Consider the following 20,082-nt stretch of genomic DNA (forward strand, 5'->3'; position numbering starts at 1 on the left):
ACGTCTGGGTAAATGTTATGAATATCTAGCCTTCCTTTCTGCTTTAAGGAAAGCCTTCCAATTCTCTTGCCCGTGGCACTTCTAGGCATTGTAAAATCTCTTCGCCTACGTACAGCTACTGTCACCCAAAGCCAAACACTTTCCTGTTGATAGTTTCTTTCCCGGCCTGTAATAGCTGAGTCGTTCCTAGCTGAGCTTCTCCCAGCCTGCGACCATGGCTCTTTTCTCAGCAGCAGATTCAGGGGAGACCCCAAACAGCCTCCCTCCAGCTCCACCCTCTGTGTCTGCACGTTTCCTGTGCCAGGTCAGAAACAGAGAAGACGAAAAAATGCGGTGTCTTCCCCCATCCACCTGGATCCTCTGACTCTCACTTTCCAATGAGAATCTGGTACCTAAGTGGCTAGTTTCTGGTGGGGGAAGGGGGACAGTCCTACGAGTCCTACGAAGTCTCTGCGGCCTACTCCTCTGGCTTCCCTCACCTTTCTGATGAATGGCTAATTAGCATGGAAAAGGTTGTCCTTAGTGCAACAGACCTCCCCAAAGTTGTTAAACAGCTATGCAAAGAGTATAAAGGGAATTCGAGATCCTACATCAGAGGTCAGCAAGCTTTTTCTGTGACAGCCAGAGAGTAAATGCTGATGGTCTCTGCTGAAATTCCAAGTCTTTCCTCATAGTTTGAAAGCAGTCATAAATGACATGTAAACAAGTAGGTGAGGCTATATTCTAATTAAACTTTATTTTTGGACACCAAAGTGTGCAGTTTATATAATTTTCATGTATTATGAGATATTCTTTTTCTTCTTTTAACAATTTAAAGACTTTATCTGTTTATTTATTTTTTTTAGAGAGCGAGGGGAAGGAAGAGAAAGAGAGGGAGAGAAATATTAATGTGTAGTTGCCTCTCACGCACACCCTGCTGGGGACCTGGCCTGCAACCCAGGCATGTGCCCTGACTGGGAATTGAACTGGAAAGCATTTGCTTAGCAGTCCGGTGCTCAATCCAGTGAGCCACACCAGCCAGGGCTTCTTTTAAAATTTTAATTTGAAAAAACAGCCCTGGCTGGCATGTCTCAGTGGATTGAACGTCAGCCAGAGAACCAAAGGGTCACCAGTTTGATTCCCAGTCAGGGCACGTGCCTAGCTTACAGGCTGGGTTCCCAGTAGGGGGCGTGCGAGAGGCAACCACACATTGATGTTTCTCTCCCCCTCTTTGTCCCTTCCCCTCTAAATAAATAAAATATTTAAAAAGAAACATTTTTAGCTCAAATGCTAAGCAGGCCACAGGTCTGATTTGACTAACAGGCCACAGACTGCCCACCCCTGCCAGAGGTGATTAAGTGCCCAAGTACACTACAACGGTAAGTTATATAATACTAAATAGTAGTAGGTCCAAGAAGAAAGACATTGTTCAGGGCCTGAAGATTCAAAAGCTTCCTGGGGAAAATGGGGTTGGGTTGGACCTTAAAAGAAGGTAAAATTTAGACCAATGATGGAAGGGAAGGAGGAAAAGACGAATCTATCTGGCCTCGGGTGATAAGAGAAAAATGATGAAAGAAGACTGAGGTTGAGGATGGGGAAGTTGCGGGAGATGCATCAGAATAAGGAACTTAAAGCTGACCCTCATAGAAATGGCATCTTCAGATTATTGTTACCGGGAAACATGGGACTTACTGACAATAGAAACAGAGCAGGAAAACAAGGCAGGGATGTTGTCACTGGACAAAGTTTAAGAGTCTGGGTGAGGGCAGCGATGACAGCAGAAGAGAAGGGACTTGGAGAAATATAAGGCACAAAGAACCGATAAGATTTGGTCACTAACAAGATGTAAGAGAGGTCTCAAAGTGACTTTTGGAATTCAGGACCAGAGAGTTCGGAAGGTCTTCAATCCTGCATTGGCTGTGAAGCATACAGTATGGGCGGGATCCATGCTGGGCACTGGGAAGAGGAGACTCGCAGGACACAGAGCACACAGCCTAGGAGGAGAGAGACGGTCCTGTGGATGCGAAGGCACAGTGCTGCTGCAGGTGCTGAGGCAGAAGTCTGGGCAAGTGCAGTCGGTGTCCAGAAAAAGGAATCGAATGAGATTTACCCTTACCGGGCATCAGAAGAAACTACTAAGAATAGCAACATCCCCCGGAACTGGGGTTGTAGGTTTTGGAGACGTTCACAATCCAAAATGAGGACAACGGCTGAAATCAGCAATGTCAAGGTGTACTGTAAGCTGTGTTGTTACAATGTCAGTTATTTTTACATTTTACCAGAGCCTTGTGAATAGACAAACTGTCGGGGAGGAACATAGAAGAAAGGCAGAGGAGTCGAAATGGAGCCTTAGAGAAAAGCCTATAGTTTTTCCTAACTGGTAGGCTTAGGAAAAAGGGAGACTCCATAATGGAGAAAGAGAAAAAGAGTTGGTAGAAATAAAAGTGGAGAACCAGGAATGCGTAACATTATAGTGGCTAATGAGAGAGATTTTCAAAGAAGATAACCTTATTAGTGAGTCGAAGCAGTAGGGAGGTGGATTGCACACTGAGTTCAACAGGCCGTGGGAGATCACTAGTAAATGTATACAAAGAAGATTGGAACCAGGTTACAAAGTGCAAAGGAAAGGAGGAAGCCTGAACACTGCAAGGAAGTGATTGTGCCAGGACCCGGGGGTGGGCAAACAGGGCAGAGCAGACCCAGACTGCGAATTCCCCTCCGCGGACACCTGAGTGAAGTCACTGCATGTCAGATGCAAACATGGCAGGTAGGAACCGTAGGTGGGAGCGGTTCACAAGTCAGAAAGGAGTCAGGAATCAGACTAGAAGACATATGAGTACCCGGTCAGAGAGGCAGGGCAGCAAAGGATAATCAGCTAGGAAAGAAAGCCCCTGAAGGGAACAGGAATGTATCCAGGTGACAGCCGGGACCCCACTTCACTGGGACATGCCTGGCGCAAAGCAGTCACCTGTTAGGCACTTGCTGAATGAATAACTGCAACACAGGTAATAACATAATGCCACATGGAAAGAGCATGAACTTGCAATCAGAACTTAATTCATATCCTTGCCCATTAATTTATAAATTCCATAAACAGCCCCAGCTGGTGTGACTCAGTGGATTGAGCGCTGGCCTGTGAACCAAAGGGTTGCTGGTTCAATTCCCAGTCAGGGGACAGGCCTGGGTTGTGGGCCAGGTCCCCAGGTGGGGTGGTGCGTGAGAGGCAACCCTCCCTCTCTCTCCCTTCTTTCCCTTCTGTCTAAAAATAAATAAATAAAATATTTTTAAAGAAATAAATAAATTGCATAAACACTCACTACATGTGCCAGGAGTACACAGACCCTAAGGATCCAAAGCAAAAGCCTTAAACAACTCACAGGTGATTGATCTTGCTCTGCAATGTGTGGGTGCATGGCAAGCGTGTGTGCAGAGGCACAGCTCTGCTGCCAGCCCCCACCCTGCCCACCCCCTCCCCCCAGCCCCTCTGCTCAGGCCTGAAGGGCAAGCAGGTCAGATTTGGGAGAAGCAAGGGAGGGGCCACGTGAAGATTCTCACCAGACAGAATAACGAAGGCAGATGTTTGGAGGTCAGTAGGCACAGCACGTTCAGGAAGCTCTAAGGCTTAAGCACATCTGCAGCCAAAGTGTGAGGCGTCAGGTTAGGCAGGGAAGTGGGGTTGGAGGGATAAATAGGGGCTGGAGCACAAAGGACTTTGCGTGTCAAGCTGAAGAGATTGGGTTTTATCCTGAAGGTGATGGGAAGCCAATGAAGAATTTTAAGCAGGGAAGAGACATGATTAAATTTGCATTTTAGAAATAGCGAGAGCATGGAGGATGGGTTGCAGGAGAGGAGGCTGGTAACGGGAAGAATGATGAATAGGCAACCACATAATGAGTGGGAAGTGATGGGTGCCCAGACTAGCTAAGAGGCAGCAGGACAGGCACAGGTCAGGAGACAGAAAGGACAGGGGGTGACGGAAAAAAAGCGGGCCCTGCCCACCCCCAGACCTCTCTCCTGCCGACCACTCCCTGCCTGAAATGCTACGCTCCACCAAGAAAGGCCTGCTTGTGGTTCTGAAAAAGAGAAAATCCACTTTTCTCTGCCTGGCTTCTGGGACTTCTCTGATTGCAACCTCTTCCTGAACAAGCCCAGTCCTCATTATCCTTATAAAAGTCAACTCAGCTCTGACTGGTGTGGCTCGGCGGACTGAGTGCCAGCCTGAGAACTAAAGGGTCACTGATTCTATTCCCAGTCAGGGCACATGCCTGGGGTGCGGGCCAGCTTCCCCAGTAGGGGGCGCATGAGAGACAACCACACATTAATGTTTCTTTCCCTGTCCTTCTCCCTCCCTTCTCCTCTCTCTAAAAATAAATAAATAAATAAATAAATTAATTAATTAATTAATTTAAAAAAAAGAATCTCAAGACAGCTACATCCATTAAATTGAGCCCAAGACCCCTCTCAGCACAGGGGTGTGACGCCCTGGCGCAGGAGCCTCTGATTTATTAGAGACCAGCATGTCCTCTACCCTCCCTACTTAGGAAGTGGGACCTCGGCCTAGGGTGGTCCTCATTAGACCCCAGTCTCTCAGAACTTCCATTTGGGGAGCACTGTGTAACTGTCACACCTGTCCATCAGACCCCACGTGTAAAAAAAGCTTGCTGTCTCCCCTTTCTGCCCGGCATGCCCAGCACCCACATACAGACTACTGATCTGGCCTGAAGCTCAGCAGTAGCAAAAATCTCTATAGTCTGATTAGGAGCAGCTTGAAATGAGTCATGAGGTCCCCACCCACCAGGGCCCCTCCCCACGTACCAGCCAGCAGCACCACGGCATGCTGGGAAAACCACCCCCAGGCCTTTGCCCTGGGTCCAGAGTCTGCGCCCTTCCTAGGCAGTCTGAGAGCAACTGGAGGCCACACACAGCAGCAGTTCCTTGTTTTCCAGGTACTGAGGGCGGTAAACCCTAATTCCAAACACAGGAAGCTTCTGAGATCAAGGGGAACACAGGGCAGAGTGAGAGTTTCGGGAGACGCATCACGAGCCAGATTCTGCGGCCTGCAGGTGACATGATGCCTAAGAGAAGGCAGAAACTCTTCTGGGGGCCAGAGACTGAAAACAGTAAAATACAGGTTAGGCAGGGGTCAGGCCCAGGGCATGACCTGGAAGGTGCTCTGCAGCAGGGGGAAGGTCAAGGGTGGTCCAAGCAGACAAGATGGCCACTCTTCCCACATTCAGGGGCTCAACGCCAGAAGTCATGGCCAGTGGGGACACTGTACCGAGGGACTGTTTGGTGCGGGCACTAGGCCATGGGCTATCACTTCGAAGCCCTGGCTGTAGAGGTAAGTCTCCTCCCCGGTGGAAACAGCCCTGCCACCTGCCTGAGCTTGAGCAGCTGCATCCCTCCTGCATCCGGGGCCTGACACCGTGGTTAGCTCTCGACAAGTCACCGAACTCCATGCTACAGGTGGCATGATAACCAAGGAAGGCCGATGTTCGTCCCACGGACACGACCGCTCAGTCGTGAGCACTCAGGCTTTCCTGAGTGGCCCTGTGCCTCCATGCCAGTGCTAGAGGGCAGGTGCCAGCCATGTCCACCCAGAAGGGCCCGTGGGCACAGCTCTGAGTAGCAAGCACCGGCCTCAGTTGCCTTTCCACTGGGAGCTGCAGGGTCTCCCAGGCCTTTCCTCTGCCCAGCCTGCAGGGTGCGAAAGAGCCTGGAGGCCGGCAGGAAGCAGAGCAGTGGGTCGGCCCCTCCTGTCCGTGCCAGGAATCCCCGGACCAGGTCTCTCTCTTCTCCCTGTTCCCACAGAGCATTCCCCACACAGCAAGCTGCATGAGCTCCTGGCACATTCGAGATGAGGTCGCCATTCTGCTCGAAACCTCCAAAGGAACCATCTCCCTTCTGGGCCGTGGTCCCACGTCCAGCTCCTCCGTGCTGCCTCCTGTGACTCTGTCACCCTTGCTCAGCATACCCCAGCCTCTGGTCTGCCCTCGGCCACCCCCGGGACTCTCCTCGGTGCCTCCGTGCTTGCCCCGGCCATTGCTTCTCCCGGAACGCTCTCCTGGAATGAGCGGGGCTTTCGTTTTCTATCTCACGTATGGTGCCTGCCACTTGGAAGGTACTTGATAATTGAATTAATTACTTCTGGCTCTTTCTGTGCACCAGGGGATGAGGCGATGCTCCCAACAGATGGCGCAACCGGGTTCCACACACGCCAACCCGCCCAAGTTCACTGAACCTCAGAGCCGTAGCCGGTGTTCACACCTGCCCATCTGCCGCCCAAATGTTTGCCGTTTCCATGACCTTGGACCTGTCACTGGAATTTCAGCCTGTTTACACTTCCAAGAAATGAGAAGCACACCTGCGGATAACAAATCCTGTGTCTACCCATAGGATTGCTTCATCCCATCAGATTTGGCCAGACAGCCTTTGAAATCACAACGCTGTCGCAACATAAGGTGATACTGATCTAGGTATGAAGAGCCCGCCCTCTTCAGTGATCCCCCAGAAGCCAGGCCTCTGCACACGGTCCCCAGCACAGTGCCTTGCTCTCTGCCGCTGAGTCCCACGGGCTCTGGAATGTGGGCAGGACCCCCCAACACCTGGAGCCTCCGGAGGCCTCAGGACTCCCTCCCTGCACCCTTCACTGGGCAGGCTGTTTGGGGTCAAGACCAGAGGCCGGCAGCCCCCCGCTGGTGTCCACAGTTTTGTCACGCATCTCGCCTGGGCGCAGTGACCCTGCCTGCGGTAGCCCTGGCCCAGCCGGCCTCTGAGCAGCCAAGGAAGAAGCAGAAAGAGCCTGTCCAGATGCTCCTGGGGGCCCACACAGCCACAGGGGCCCCATGTTTGACCAGTCTGTGCAACCTGGGGTGAGCACCTACAGGACTTGGGCTGGAAGGTGACCCAGAGGGTGACCAAGAACAGCCTGAGGGAGGGGAGCCGTGTGTTCTGCACCAGTTCAGAGCACAGGACTTCTCCAGGACCCCACGAGGCAGGCTCCTCAGCGCCAGGCCCTTCCAAGGCTGGGGACACCAAAGGGACAGCCCCAACCCTGGGCCTCGCTTGGCTCTGACCTCTGCAGTCCCCAGCCCATCTGTCCTCCCACCCTCCGTGCTGCTATGCCCACCCTGGTCCCCACACTGCTCCACTTTGCAGCACAGCACGTCACCCAGTTCACCAAGGACCTGCCCCACGTCCGGTGTGTGACCTCTCTGTACCTTTCAGGAAGAACACGCTGCAGCAAGTTCTAACCCCCACCCCCACCAACAGAAACAAAGCACAATGAGCCACTGACCCAGCTAACCCACCCCTTAGCCTCTCCAGGCACCAGGCCTTGAATTGCCAACTTTGTTTTTGTGTCTCAGTCAGAAGCAGGAGGTCCTCTGTGTCCGGCCCCCCCATGGTGCCCTGCCCATGCGGGACCAGGTCTCCCTTCTCAGGCCAGCAGAGGCCGAGCTCTGTGGCACACACTCAGCACCACTTTCTGCCTCCACGCACAGCTTCCTCCGTGTGCCTCTGGGCTACACAGCAGGACTTGGAGCCCCAGGTGAGATGGGGGGCGTCTAGAAAGGGTCTTGAGAGCTCCTCTTTCCCTTTCAGGGAGCATCAAGGTGACTGCAGCTCCGGGAGCCAGAGTGTGTGCTCCTGGCTGCACCACCCTCTCCTCTCCTGCTGAGCAGCCCCCAATTCAGAAAGTTCCTCTCAACACCTCTGCCCAGCCCCCAGCTCCTTACACCCATCCACCCCAGGCCCATTCGTCCTCCAACCCGCACCACAGGCCTCTCCCGGACTCAGCCCCCTGGGGCCCTGCGCAGGCCCACTCAGCCCCACCTGGCTCCTTCTTGCAGACTGGCGGGGTCACCCAGAGGAAGGAGACTGACCAGCTGCAGGAGAGGCACTGGCTCTGCAGAGCTCCATGCAAGGCCAGCAGCCTGGGCCCAGGATCCCGGTCCATACTGGGGACGGGGGCTTGGAGGCTGCCCCAGGTGAGGAGGGGGCTGGGGAGACGCTGAGCTTGGCATGGGTGCTTCTCTGCCCTTTCCCTTGGGAACCGAGATCCCTTGGGGTCTACTCCTTCCCTCCTCTCCACGCGCTCCAGCACCCACACGGCTCCTGCTGCCTTTCCAGCTCGCTTTTTCCAGGTTTTTTATTCAGTAGAGATGCGAAGTAGTTGCTCAGTCTGTATTGCAGCATTCCTGAGGCTGATGGCACCCTTCCCCTCCCCCATCCATCCTCCCCAACAAGCAGCTTCCGGAGGTTTCTCCTGGGCCTCTGCCCTCCTCTTCACTGGGCCACTCCTCCCATTTCTCATGCCCTTGAGGGGATGCTCATTCACAGCTTCACAGCCAAAGCCCCTGGCTCAGCATCCATCCCTCACTCCTGTCCACCCCTCCACAAGCCAGTCTGCCCACAGAAGGATGCTTCAGATGGCAGAACACATCCACCTTCTAGAACCTGCTCTAGAATGCCAGACCCTCAGATTCCACACAGTCAAAGTTCTCGCCACGTCTGGGGCTTTCCCCTCATGGGGTCCCCAAAGCTCTGGGTTCAAGAAAAACAGCACAGTGAGTGCAGACAGTGTCAGAGGCCCCCTTGGGAACCTTTGGAACCTCTGAGAAACCTGTTACCCCAGAACATGGTTTTCTCTGGTGGTCAGACCTAGCTTCACTGAGGGGCAGTTTGGAGGATTTGGGGGGTGAGGGGCAGGATAACACTCTCAGTTGCTACATTTCCTTCCTTTCCCTGTGACCCCGCTATTTCCTCCTCCAAAGGTTTCTGAATGCAAAGCTGCTGGGCCCGTCGGCTGCGCTCCAGAGCACCAACAGCACCTGTGGACACCAGGCCCAGCACAGCCAGAGACGTATGCCAGGATGCCCCTGCTCCAGCAGATCTGCGGCTGCCTCCCCAGCCCACCTGGACACATGGGGCCGGGGAAGGCTGACGTGGAGGTTGGGGGCTGGGGCCAGGAGAAGGGGAGCCCCATGGTTCCAAGGAACGACTAGGGCAATAACTGCCTCTTCACACAATCGTGGGGGTGCAGGGCGTGGCCATGGGGGTAAAGTAGTTCTCTGGAAGCACAAAAGAAAGGGAAGGAGGTAGCTCCTTCTCGAACGTGTGGCCCCACTTTCTGAGGTCAAGTTGGATCCTGGCCTTGGAAGGCTCTGGGACAGGGAACAGGGTGGGCGCTAGTCCCATGCAGAGTGGTTTGCTCTGAAGGGGAAGAGGGGAGGAGCTTTAATCCACAGGGACATGAAGAAGGGGGAGTGTGAGCGAGACAACTGAGCCGGACTGAGGCTGATGGCCCCCTTAACCCTCCTCCCTCAGCCCAGAGCCACAGTGTGGACAGAGGGCACACGCTGGGGGCAGGGGGGTCCTCAAACCACTGCCTCCTCAGCTCCCTTGTGGCAGCTCCAGTTCTGAGGAGGGCATGGTCCTGTCCCCTTTTTGCCCCTGGGACCTGTGGGTCGCCCAGCAAGGTGGGCTCTGGAGAGGGGCCCGGTCTCCGGCCCTGGGGCACCTGACTCAGCGGCGCGGCAGCCACTGGCTCAGCCCACAGTGACACTGAAGCCGCAGTGGAACCTGTTGCGCCAGTGGTTGAGGAAGGCTCCAAGGGCGAGGGTGACGGGCAGCGGGGGCATCTTCTTCTCCAGTACCGCACCCACACACCAGTTACTGTCCACCAACCCTGCGGGGAAGGGAACACAGAGGAGGTCACTGAGCGGGCTCAGAGAAGGGGTCAGTGGAAGTAAGGCGGGCTTCCCGCCCCCCACCGGCCACCCCTCGGGCGTTGTCTCAGGCACCCTCACCTCTAAACACCATGTTGGCCTGGGGCAGACTCAGGTGGTAACCAAAGGAGAAGGTCGTGTCTTGTAGCCTGGTGTTGGCCTCAAACTCCACTCCGACCTGAACCTGAGGACCACCGGGAGGAAGCACGTGTGAAATACGTGTGAAGCCCAGACAGGAGGGACAGGGGGTAGGCAGGGCCGATGGAGGTCCAGGGTGGGCCATGCTGGGTGGCAGGGGGACCCATTGTCTCACCTGTTCATTTGCCCTGTGGTAGTAACTGGCATGGGCCCCACCGGACCCCACATTCAATGTAGCCACCCAGTGCACAGCTGTGAAAACCAAGGGCATGAGGAAAGGAGCATCGCAACAGCAGGGCGCCAGTCGGGAAGCCCAGCCACACACCCCATTCCCTCCCCATCACCTTCCTCCTCACCCCATACCCGAGTACTTCCCAGCCAGCGTCAGGATGGCCCCCTCTTCGCCTGGCCGCCGGTGATAAACGAGCTCTCCTCCCAACACCAGCCGATGAGTGAGGCTCTGCAGGAAGTGCGCCACCACGATCACTGGGCGGGGGACACGGAGTCAGCCCCGGACACAACGGCGGCCCGCCCCCTGCCCCAGGAACTGCACCCAGCCTGCCCCCGAGGTTTCTTTTCTAATCCCTGAGCCGTACAGACGAGGGAGGGGCATCGCCAACATGAGCAAGTGGGCGGCCACAACAAAACGAGCCCTGACCCAAGTCCTCACCCGACTCCCCGATCAAGTCAGGATTCCCCAGGGTCAGTGTGGCCGTGTAGTCATCACCCCGGTACTCGCCGTCAAACTGCCATGTCAGGAACTTGGACTGCTGCGTCTGGGTGGTGAGAGCAAGCAGTAAGGTCCCCCTGTCTCTGGATCACCATTGCTTCTGCTCTGCCCTGGAACCCTCCAGCAGGACATTCATGGAGCAAGGAAACCCTTGGCTGGGACAGACACCACGGGTCACCTGGAAGACAGCCTTGGCTCGGAGCCGTTCTGCCAGGAGGAGCAGGACCTGGGCGTTGAGACTGCCGCTGCTGTCCAAGTCCCCTACCACAGTGGGGAAGACCTGTTGAAGAGCGCACACAGCTGGGGTCCCCTTGGCCTGAGTCCTGAATGGCGACAAGCGCCCCCTGGGGGCACCGCAGAGAAACACTCCTGCTCAGCACCCCGTCCCTACCCTCTGCCATTCAGCAGAAACCCACCCAAGTAGGTAGGCGCCCTGCGCCTTCTTCCCATAACTACACACTTCCTCCTCCTCTAGATGGGCTTTTAGGGAGGTGGCCCAGGTGTGTGGAACCCTCACCTCAGTGGGGCTAAGTTGCCAGTCCCCTGCGTAGGCTGCGTGGAGGTGATAGCCAGGCAGGCCCAGAGCACTGAGGTGCACGGTGTGAGCCACCTGAGGAAAAGGAGCCGGTGGGAGACAGCGTCTCCTTCCCCTATCTCGCCCTTTAACCTCTGCCCATCCAGGTCTTTTAAGAATCCCAAATATTCCCACATATACAGAGGGTCACCTGGGTAAAAGCAACAAGTCCCAGGCCAAGGAATTTGAAGACCCCCCCCTCCTTGCTCCTCTACCCCATGGGGCCTGGCCAAGGCAGGGGTACAAAGGACAGGAGAAGAGGAGGGGACAGGCAGTGAGGAACAGAGAAGTGGGACCACCTGGAAATGGCTGCTCAGAACCTTGTTGACCACGAGCTTCACTCCCTCCATCTGTCCTGGGAATACATCTGTGGGGAGGAAGTGGGGGGGGGGCTAGTAAGCACAGACAAGGAACCCCTCCCCCAAGAAGTAGTCCCCGTTCCATCCCACAGAAAGCGCTTTGGAGGAACTGACCTCCTTTCAGATCCTGCAACCAAACGCTGCACTCCAAGTGCTGGGCTCCGCTGGGGCATCTGGTCCAACCTCAACAGCTGTGATCTCCCCTTTCCCGCACACCCAGCACTCAAGACCCTGCCCTCCTCCACGCCTCCAGCTTGAGACACCAAATGCCAAGTTCTCACCTTTGCACAGGCGGTGCAGCTCATCGAAGCTCCCGGGGTTGGGCAGAGGTTCCTCTCGACGGGGGCCGCGGCGGGGCAAAGCCCCCAGCGGGGCCAGGCCCAAGGTGTTCCCCATTTCAGGACAGAGGACAGGGAGGGGCCGGGCTGAGCCCGGGAAGGGATGCTCTTCCTCCCTCTATCCCGCACGGGCCCCACCCCCCATCATCCAGCTTCCCAGGCCCGGAGTCTTCCACATGATCCGACACTAGCTCTGGAACGAGAAGGTGGCGGGAAGGGCACCAGTGGGGCGAGTGAGTCCCAGGCACAGCCCCGTCGCATCTTTGATCCCTCACCCCGACCTGTCACCCTGTCCCTTCCCCCACTGTCTAGCCTTAGCCCCACCACAGAGCTCACCCAGCTTCCTAGTCTTTCTACTCCTCATCCTTAGGCCCCAGGGCGAGGCTTGCAACGAAGCAGCAATCCTTACCGTCTCAGACCATCATGCTGCCCCTTTCCCCCCGGCACACCCCGGTCATCTTGATGGGGGCAGCCATCTTGAGTGATGGCAGAACTGCGGCTTCACGCTGCTTTCTCGGCGTGGTCACGGATGCCATCTTTGAACCGGGCAAAAAAAGCTTTTAAAGACCGACCCTCCCTTGATTGGGCCCCGCCCAATCTATTAAACATAAGCAGCCTTGATCACCCAGAGACCAATGGGAGAGGAGGAAGCAGAAGAGTGGCAGGCCCCGCATCCAGAGACCTCTAGCCCCGGCGAGGCGGAGGGTTGAGGGGCTTGAGGGCCGCTCCCGAACCTGACTCAGGCGGTGGAGGCCTCGGTCATCCCACCTGTCAGAGGTCCAGGGACCTGGGAGCTTGCAGGGCTCTGGAGGGAGCATCTTGGAGCTTGGGTCGCTGGAGCTCCCTCCGCCATACAGCTTGGAGACTTGCCTCTAGAAAAGAGTGGCGGAGGGGACGACAGGAGGACTTCCTGCGAGCCTGGATTCAGTTGCCCCTCCGCGCCCCCACCGCATGAATCCCTGGGCCCCTCCCCTAGCCTTGCACCGTGCGCTGCTCCCTGCCCGCCTGCATGGCTGCCCTGGGACACGAACCCTCATCCCTCCTGCAGGTCCACGGCTCCCCAACTTCTCTGTTCCTCTCGCAGTGGCACTCGGGGTAAGAGCTGGGGCTGGAGGAGCAGGGGCTACAGCCTCGCTCCTGACAGAACTGAGCCCTCACCCAGCTGCCCCGGTAGCTGATCCTTCCCTGATTCCCCAGGCAGAGCCATCAGATAAAACCCAGATCCATGGACCCCCGCCCCAAAGTGCGCTCCGCGCCAGGGCCAGGCAGGAGTCAGAGGATGCCTTCCAGTGCCAGGGGCTCCACGGGGAAGTCAGGGGCTCTGGTCACCATCCTCACTGGTCCTCACATCTCCAACCCATCTTTCAGGAATGTCCTACCTACACTTTAAGGGCCAAAGGATGAAAGATGCAAATGCTGGCCACCCGAATGCCTGAGGGAATGTACTCCCTTCCTCTCAGTTGAGGCTGGCCTGGGGCCTTGGTCAGAGGGACACCTTGGCCCCTGCTAACTCATGTTGGCTGGCTACCACCTAAAACCGATAAGGTGATACAGAGACCAGGGACCTTCAATCTTTATCCTTTAACCTTGACCTCCTTTCCTACCAGAGACTTCCCATAGGGTGGGGGGAAGAGCAGAGGCTGCTGCTTCCTGACTTTGACTGAGGATAGGGTGTGCTCATTGGTCAACACAGGGGTCATTCTGGGCTCTCATGTTTTCTGCCCCCGCCCACGCAGTCTCATTACACATTAACTCAAAAAGGGACAGAATCGATCACCTGCCCTCTGACCCTCACCCCTACCTCAAATTTCATATTCTTTCTTCTGGTCCCCAAGGTCTCTCTGCCAAGTGGCCGTGAAGCGGGGGGGGGGGGGGGGGGGGTGTCTGGCTAAGGAGATTAAATCCACTCATAATGGGACAAAGTTACTGAAGGCTGAGGGCTTGATGTGTCAGAGCTTTCCAGAGAAAAACCAGCACCCCAGCGTCCTTCAGCCCTTGGAGCCGACTGCTGCCCCACTCCCCGAAGAACAAACCTATAACGGGCCCGGAGGATCCCTCCGGGCCTCCACGCAGGCCTGTTTCCCACACCGTCACCCTGCATCCCCACCCACCGTACTTGGCCTCTCCCCCCTCATTTCTCCCACTTGTTTACTCCAACTTGGCCCCTGCCCCGATACCTCTCCACGGTCCCTGTCACCTGACAAGAGGGTGGGGAGGCAGGCAGGTATATAGGCCCTGCCTCCCCGGCCAGGCCAGCCCCAGACCCAAGGACTGAGGCACTGACCAGGTAGGAAGCAGTGGCTGTGAGGAGCCTGCCAAGAGGACTAGGTTTTATTCTGGGGAGGGATGATGCCAGGTTGGAGTGGGCACCTAGGTAGGGGTCCCTGGGGAGGGGCGGGGACCCACTGAGCAGTGTCCTCCCCCACTGCCTTGTCTGCGCAGGCCGCCCTCCCACTGCTCCACCATGAAGCTGCTGGCACTCACAGCACTGCTCCTCACTATCTGCAGCCTCGAAGGTGAGTGTGCTCTGGAGCGTGGTCCCCGCTGCCCCCCTGCCAGCCCTCTGTGCCCAGGTAGAGCAACCACGGGGCTCAAGAAGACTGTTCCTCCCTAAAGCCCGGAAGTCCCGTGCAAAGACTGAGAGCTGGAGACCTGTTGGGCCTGAGGCCTGGCTGCGGGGCAGCCGGAGGCCAGGACTCCTGGCCGGGGGCCAGCTGAGAAGAGGCCCCTGTGTTTCTGTGCATGCAGGGGCATTGGTGCGGAGGCAGGCGGAAGAGCCGGGCCTGCCGAGCCTGTTCTCACAGTACTTTCAGAACCTGACTCAGTATGGCAGGGAGCTGGCAGAGAAGGTCAATGGCCAGCAGCTTCAGGCCCAGGCCAGGTGAGTCTCAGCAAGTGAGGTTCAGGGCCCAGGGGCCCTGGGGAGAAAGATGGGAGGGTGGGTGGTCCTACAGATGACGGAGCTCAGGGTGTGGGTTAGGGAAGATGAGCTTTCAATTGGAGAGAAGAGTTGCCTGCCCCCCCCCCCCCCCCCAGTCTTGTGAGCAGATGGGCCCAGCAGCTGGGCTGTGGGTTTCTATCTCGGGGTGTGTCCCTCTGCCCCTTGGAGGGCTTGCCTCTGCTCCTAGGAGCTGCCAGCATGGACTGGGCACAGAAGTTTGGGGTCTTGGGTCTCACCTCCACCACCACCCAGGCCCCTGCCAGTGCCACAGGTCCCTCACACTGACCTCTGACCCTCGCACATCCAGGGGTTACTTGGAGAAGACACAGGAGAAGCTGACACCCCTGGTCAAGAAGGCTCAAAGTGACCTGGCGAAGTTGCTGGATTACTTCACGGAATTCATACCACAGGTGGATGCCCAGCCAACTGCAGCTGGTCCCTAGAGTGCCCCCTGGCTGGGCCTCCCCCCACCCCATCCTCGTTTCTACAATAAACAGGAACGGGAGTCCAGTCTGTGGTGAGCCTGGCATTTATGAGGGAGAAGGAGGAAGACGGAGAGAAACCCAGTGAGGGGGCTTGGGTGTGAAGGGTGGAGAAAGGGTCCCGGAGACGAAAGTCAGAAATGATGGAATGGGGTGCAGAGGAGTCTCCCGTGGGCTGGGAGCGGCTCCGAGTGGAGACGGAGAAGGCTTTGCACGGATGAGGAATGGGGAGAGGAGGCTCGAGAGATCCACACATTGCAATCCTGGCCGTGAACAGGCCACGGGAAATGAGGGCTTCCTCAGAATTCCCTCTAGATCATTCAGTGAAGAGGAGAAAGCTTCCGAAAAGTGAACCCAGATGGGTCACCCAAGGTCCTCCCTTCTCTCCCACCGCCATCCTACGGGAAAAGATGGGGCTCGCTCTCCCCTGGAGTCTGCTCTCACCTGGACCGCTGTCTGGGGACACCTTTCCACACCCCTCCCACTCGCATCTGGGTGCTGATGTAGCCCTGGCCCCTGGGAGCCTGCAACCAGCAGACAGGAGTCAGTCCTCCAGCATGGTGGACACGGGGGGTGAGAGAGGCTGGGAGCCACGACGCTGGGTCCGATCAAGGTGGACCTGAAAGCAGGCTGGGTGGGTGTGCGAGGCTCACAATCCCAGAACTAGGGTCAGGGAAGCTGAGGCACTTTCAAGAAAAGTCGTTCCCGCTTCAACTCTGAAACAGTTGCTTCCCTTCCCAGACTCACTTCTCTTTTCACATCTCATCTCAAACCGCCTTCAGATGAGGCTCCAGTTTCTCCTGTGTATTGATCGACCTGCAGTCTGGCCTCCACGACCCTGGCCCTGCGTGACCACCTCCGTCCCCTCCCTTCCCAGGATCTGCTTTTCTCTCGCACGCTGATGCATGAGGGGCGGTTCTCCGTCTGTCACTGGCAGGATGACCTTGGGCAGGTTAAACTTGAAAGAGCCTGAACCCTCACAGCTCCTTGTGAGCTGGAAACACACTTTGACAGGTGTGACCCACTGTGAGAGCAAGGCACTGCTCGGCGTGGGGTGGCCAGGGCCGATCTGAGAGGGGCCCCGGCAGGACTGGCATTCGGATGGGATTCAAAGACCCGCAGGGTACCCCGCCTCCTGGTGGAGGTGGACACGGGCCAGGCCCCGACAAGGGGGATTCCTTTGCCACCCACCCCTGTGCTCCAGGAGCTTGCCCCCCACCTGGACCCGGTCTGTCCCCTTTGCCTTGCGCCCACCCAATCCTCACCTGGCTGGCTAAGGTGCCTCCCTCTCCAGAGCCTACCTAAGACCACTGTTCCCACGTGACCTTCCTCCAGGAGCGTCCCAGGAGCCTCCATCACACTGTCCCTCCTGAGTGTCTGACTTTTTGGTCAGGCTAATGCCCAGGACACGGGGAACTATCCCACATGACTCCGTGACATCCACTGCAATGGCACTGGTCACTCTTTGAGGCTGGACAGCCAGGCTGCCCCACAACCCAGAACTCATTTTAGGTTCGAATGTCTGAATGTGCCCAGAGCCCTGACACAAAAGTCCCTGCTCCTGCTCCACGCCGGAGAGCCTGGGGTCAGGGGTCGAGTAAGTGCCCCTCACAGGCCATTTACCCCTTAAGCGAGCAAAACAGCCTGGTGTCTGACCCTGGACTCTGTCAGGTCAGGAGTGGGGTCTGTCTCACTCCCAACGGCCTCTTCTTCAGTGTCCAGCTTAGTGCCTCGCAGAGGCTAAGTATGTGACTGATGAATGAACGAACGACGGGAGTCCGTTCCATGGCTTTATTGGTGCTGTCCCTTTTCCATTGTTCGGCGGGCGCTGAGGGCGGGGAAGCGGGGAGGGCGCAGTCACGGGGAGACTAGGACGTGAACATTAACAAGTAGCGTCTGACCACAGGCCTTTGGCGGGGAGGACGAACCAGGGGGCCCACTCGTGGGGGCACAGCATCGTCACGAGGGCAGGTCCGAGGGCATCGGTGGCAGGAGGCATACATGGTGCCCGTGGCGGGGCTGGGTGGGGAGCCGGGAGCGGGAGGAGGAAATGCCCAAGGGCGTCTGTCTGCAGTCACTGTGGCGGCTTCTCATGCTTCAGGGTCTCGTATGTCTCCTGGCTCCGGGGGCTCAGGCCCTGGAGGTGGAGGTTGGAGGACAGTCAGGAGCTCGGGTCCAGCCCGGGGCCCCTTCCACCCACCCCTACGGATGGTGCCCTGCCAAAAGCCACCCAAAGTCCACCCTCTTTTGCTGACTTTGTGGGACAGCCTGGGACTCACCGTGTAAATGCCTTCTGACTTCTGTGGAGGCAAAGGAGCAAGGTGTCAAGAAACCCACCCCTCCTTCAGCTCCCCCCCCAGTCTTCCTCTCCACCCAGCAGTGGTGACATGTCACCTGTGATTTGGTTGGGTGGTGGGGTGGGGAGGCTGAGATGGGAGGGGGGTCTCTGCAGCTTCTGCAAGTCAGCACCTGAGACTCAAGGGGGCCACAGACCCCGAGGCTACAGCCCTTAGAAGGGCTGAGTCAGCAAACCTGTTGACACCTGGGTGTGGGGGGACAGGGGGTAGGGGTCCATACCTGATAGGCTGTCGCTGCCTTTCGCACCTGGATCTGGAGCAAAGGAAAGGTCATCAGCAACGGCTATGCCAGTGGCCCATCCCCCTCCCCTCCAAACTCCGTGGGTCTCTCAAGCCACGCCCCCGCCCACCCACCTTGAGTCGACAGTAGAGCAAGGTGAGGATGATGCCGTAGAGAAACAGGATGGCGTCCAGGATGTAGCAGAGCTGCGGCTCTCCCAGGGCCTCTGAGGGGAGAGAGGGAGCCCACGGTGCGAGGGTGGGGGTGGGGCGTCAGGACGGGCAGAGGTCTAGGGACTCGAGCTCTGAGACCGGGCGGAGGGAGCTCTTCGGAGAAGACAGTATCTTCCCGCCTGGATTCCTTTCTCTGGCCCTCCCTCTCCGCCTTCGCCCTAGGCTGAGGGCCCCAACTTCGAGCCTAGGGTTTGGGGGACTTGGAACGCACACGCACGCACAGGAAGCGGGAGGCCTCCCTTCGGCCCCCAGCCCTTGCCTTGCATCGCTGCTGCGGGCTCCGCAGGCCCCATTGAGCACCTAATAGCCCTCAGGGGACGCTTCTGAGTGCGCTGGGCGAAGACCAAAACCTCAGACAGGAGGGGCAGGGTGAGGGGAAGGCAGTGAGAAATTTCAGAGAAGAAACCACAGGGGTGTCTCTGCTCAGTCGTGTGACCTGTGGCTGAGAGCTGGACAGGAAGGATGTGAGCTGGGGCAGGGCGGGAAGGGAATTACTCTGTTACTGGTCATCTCCCCCACTGCCCGGCCTTCTGCACCCCCACCCCCACACTCATACGCCCAAGGCTGCCTTCCCCGGCGAGGAATGCCCACGCCTCTGCCCCAGGACTCCAGGGAAGGACCCCAGCTCGGGCCCCTGTGGGCGCTGTGTGGCGACTCTGCCCTGTTCCCACACCCGGTGCCCAAGAGGAAGTTTGCGCAATTTAGAAAATCAAATAGGGTCTGAGCTCCTGCCTGCCCCATCCGCTCTGGGCCACAGGACACGGGCTCCGGGCCTCTGACTAGTGACTGTCTACAACTCTGTGTTCAGAGACGGAGTCTTTCGCACTTCGTATTGCACAAATCTCAAAACTACCCTGGGCGAGAAATGTCGTCGCCATCTTACGGATGACGAAACCGAGGCCCAGGGAAGACGAGACACAGGTTTAGGGGAAACAGCCAGAAGGCAAGGCCAGGTTTTCTGCCTTCGAAGCCTCCGGGCCCCCCTCGTGCGGGCCTCGGCCCCGCTCCCTCCTCCGCTCCTGCCGCTCCGATCCTTCCACCCTCCCTGCTGGGCTGCTGCCACCTCCCACCCCTTTCAGTTTCCCTGATTTCCCTTCAGTTTCACTATCCCCATCCTCCCCAAACCCCAACCCCCAGCGGCAACCATCCTTCCTGAAAACATTGCCGCACGACACCCCGGGAAGCAAGTGAGAGGTGACCCACCGACCGGCGGGACCGTCCCACCTCTGCCTCAGTTTCCCCATGGACGCTCCGGCCTCTGCAGTTGGGCACTGCCTGCTGCCCACCCACCTCCTGTCGGCAGCTGACAGGAGGGAGTACCCTCAGCGACAGCCCACCCTGGCCTCCCTGAAGGGACTTTGTAAATATGACTGAACTAGCTAGAGGTCATCTGCTAACAGACAAGGCCAGAGGCACCCACAGGAAATGGGCCTTTCCCAGAACAGCTTCCTATGTCACACCCTCCCCACCAGCTGAAGGCTTGGGTGCATCTGGACCCTGAAAAGCTGAGACAGGCACGAGAAAGGAGGCCACTGACCCCGGTCAGGGACTGGGGACCAGGGATGGCACGGGCCCTGTTTCAGGATCTCTGGGCCCCACCGCCCACGCCGGCCTCACTCCGTGGGCCTTGCCTCACCTGCCCACACATGCCCTCCACCCCCACCTGGGGGCCCAGCTCACTGTCCCTCTCTGAACCCTCTCACCTGCTGGGTCCACCAAAAGGAGTAAGAGCAGGACCGCTGCCGGGACCATGTTGGCCAGGGCTGAGGGGCAGCGAGCGGGATGGCAGCTCCGAGGGCGCAGCTGTGCTGGGTGAGCAGCTCCCTGACCACAGAGTTCCCCCCTTCCTGCCACGCCTCCCCCAGCTCTGGCCCCTTCCCCTTCCTGCGAGAGACCAGGCGGCTCCCGGAAGGGCCAACTAAGGGAGACAGTGATCTGGGCTCTTCCGCCTCGGTCGTCCAGTGCCCGAGGCTCTGCCACCACAGAGGGGACTTGCCCGGCTT

At 57.7% G+C, this 20,082-nt stretch overlaps 3 protein-coding genes across 11 annotated transcripts; 1 reads left to right on the top strand and 2 right to left on the bottom strand.

The window, feature by feature from the left end:
• Positions 1 to 4,853: 4,853 nt before the first annotated feature.
• On the top strand, positions 4,854 to 15,312 carry APOA2 (apolipoprotein A2). 8 transcript variants are annotated; one of them, XM_053659381.1, is made up of 9 exons: positions 4,857 to 5,320; positions 5,791 to 6,100; positions 6,376 to 6,440; positions 7,347 to 7,528; positions 7,830 to 7,967; positions 8,754 to 8,930; positions 14,289 to 14,362; positions 14,595 to 14,727; positions 15,095 to 15,312. In XM_053659381.1, exons 1-9 carry the CDS (start codon positions 5,288 to 5,290, stop codon positions 15,228 to 15,230), a joined length of 1,248 nt encoding a protein of 415 aa, XP_053515356.1. In that variant the 5' UTR covers positions 4,857 to 5,287; the 3' UTR covers positions 15,231 to 15,312. The 8 variants fall into 8 exon arrangements, with proteins under 8 accessions (XP_053515357.1, XP_053515356.1, XP_053515358.1 ...); XM_053659382.1 differs by lacking the exon at positions 6,376 to 6,440 and having other exon boundaries at positions 4,854 to 5,320; positions 15,095 to 15,277; XM_053659383.1 differs by lacking the exons at positions 4,857 to 5,320; positions 5,791 to 6,100; positions 6,376 to 6,440 and adding an exon at positions 6,738 to 6,851.
• TOMM40L (translocase of outer mitochondrial membrane 40 like) lies at positions 8,099 to 12,335 on the bottom strand. 2 transcript variants are annotated; one of them, XM_037149837.2, is made up of 10 exons: positions 12,256 to 12,332; positions 11,790 to 12,039; positions 11,449 to 11,516; positions 11,093 to 11,185; positions 10,754 to 10,855; positions 10,516 to 10,621; positions 10,209 to 10,331; positions 10,021 to 10,097; positions 9,789 to 9,891; positions 8,099 to 9,667 (listed from the first exon to the last, which is right to left on the bottom strand). In XM_037149837.2, exons 2-10 carry the CDS (start codon positions 11,902 to 11,904, stop codon positions 9,528 to 9,530), a joined length of 927 nt encoding a protein of 308 aa, XP_037005732.1. In that variant the 5' UTR covers positions 11,905 to 12,039; positions 12,256 to 12,332; the 3' UTR covers positions 8,099 to 9,527. The 2 variants fall into 2 exon arrangements, with proteins under 2 accessions (XP_037005732.1, XP_037005714.2); XM_037149819.2 differs by having other exon boundaries at positions 9,789 to 10,097; positions 12,256 to 12,335.
• A 1,734-nt stretch (positions 15,313 to 17,046) lies between the features above and the next one.
• On the bottom strand, positions 17,047 to 19,936 carry FCER1G (Fc epsilon receptor Ig). The gene is made up of 5 exons (XM_037149860.2): positions 19,783 to 19,936; positions 17,981 to 18,072; positions 17,847 to 17,879; positions 17,549 to 17,569; positions 17,047 to 17,406 (listed from the first exon to the last, which is right to left on the bottom strand). The coding sequence occupies exons 1-5, from the start codon at positions 19,829 to 19,831 to the stop codon at positions 17,344 to 17,346; spliced, it is 258 nt and encodes an 85-aa protein (XP_037005755.1). The 5' UTR covers positions 19,832 to 19,936; the 3' UTR covers positions 17,047 to 17,343.
• Between the last annotated feature and the right edge of the window lie 146 nt (positions 19,937 to 20,082).

This window comes from Artibeus jamaicensis, unplaced genomic scaffold, assembly GCF_021234435.1.
Source record: "Artibeus jamaicensis isolate MK-2021 breed Jamaican fruit bat unplaced genomic scaffold, CSHL_Jam_final scaffold_625, whole genome shotgun sequence".
In the NCBI taxonomy this organism is placed as follows: domain Eukaryota; kingdom Metazoa; phylum Chordata; class Mammalia; order Chiroptera; family Phyllostomidae; genus Artibeus; species Artibeus jamaicensis.

Bases quoted from the DNA above. Each gene is read 5' to 3' on its own strand.
- APOA2 (XM_053659381.1), top strand. From the start codon at position 5,288: ATGGGCTATCACTTCGAAGCCCTGGCTGTAGAG. The intron at 5,321-5,790 runs GTAAGTCTCCTC...CTGTTCCCACAG, and splicing joins TCGAAGCCCTGGCTGTAGAG to AGCATTCCCCACACAGCAAG. The intron at 14,363-14,594 runs GTGAGTGTGCTC...CTGTGCATGCAG, and splicing joins CACTATCTGCAGCCTCGAAG to GGGCATTGGTGCGGAGGCAG.
- TOMM40L (XM_037149819.2), bottom strand. From the start codon at position 11,904: ATGGGGAACACCTTGGGCCTGGCCCCGCTGGGGGCTTTGCCCCGCCGC. The intron at 11,517-11,789 runs GTGAGAACTTGG...TCCTCCCCACAG, and splicing joins GCTGCACCGCCTGTGCAAAG to ATGTATTCCCAGGACAGATG. The intron at 10,332-10,515 runs GTGAGGACTTGG...TCCCCCGCCCAG, and splicing joins TGACTTGATCGGGGAGTCGG to TGATCGTGGTGGCGCACTTC.
- FCER1G (XM_037149860.2), bottom strand. From the start codon at position 19,831: ATGGTCCCGGCAGCGGTCCTGCTCTTACTCCTTTTGGTGGACCCAGCA. The intron at 18,073-19,782 runs GTGAGAGGGTTC...CTCTCCCCTCAG, and splicing joins CCTTTTGGTGGACCCAGCAG to AGGCCCTGGGAGAGCCGCAG. The intron at 17,570-17,846 runs GTATGGACCCCT...TTGCCTCCACAG, and splicing joins AGGCAGCGACAGCCTATCAG to AAGTCAGAAGGCATTTACAC.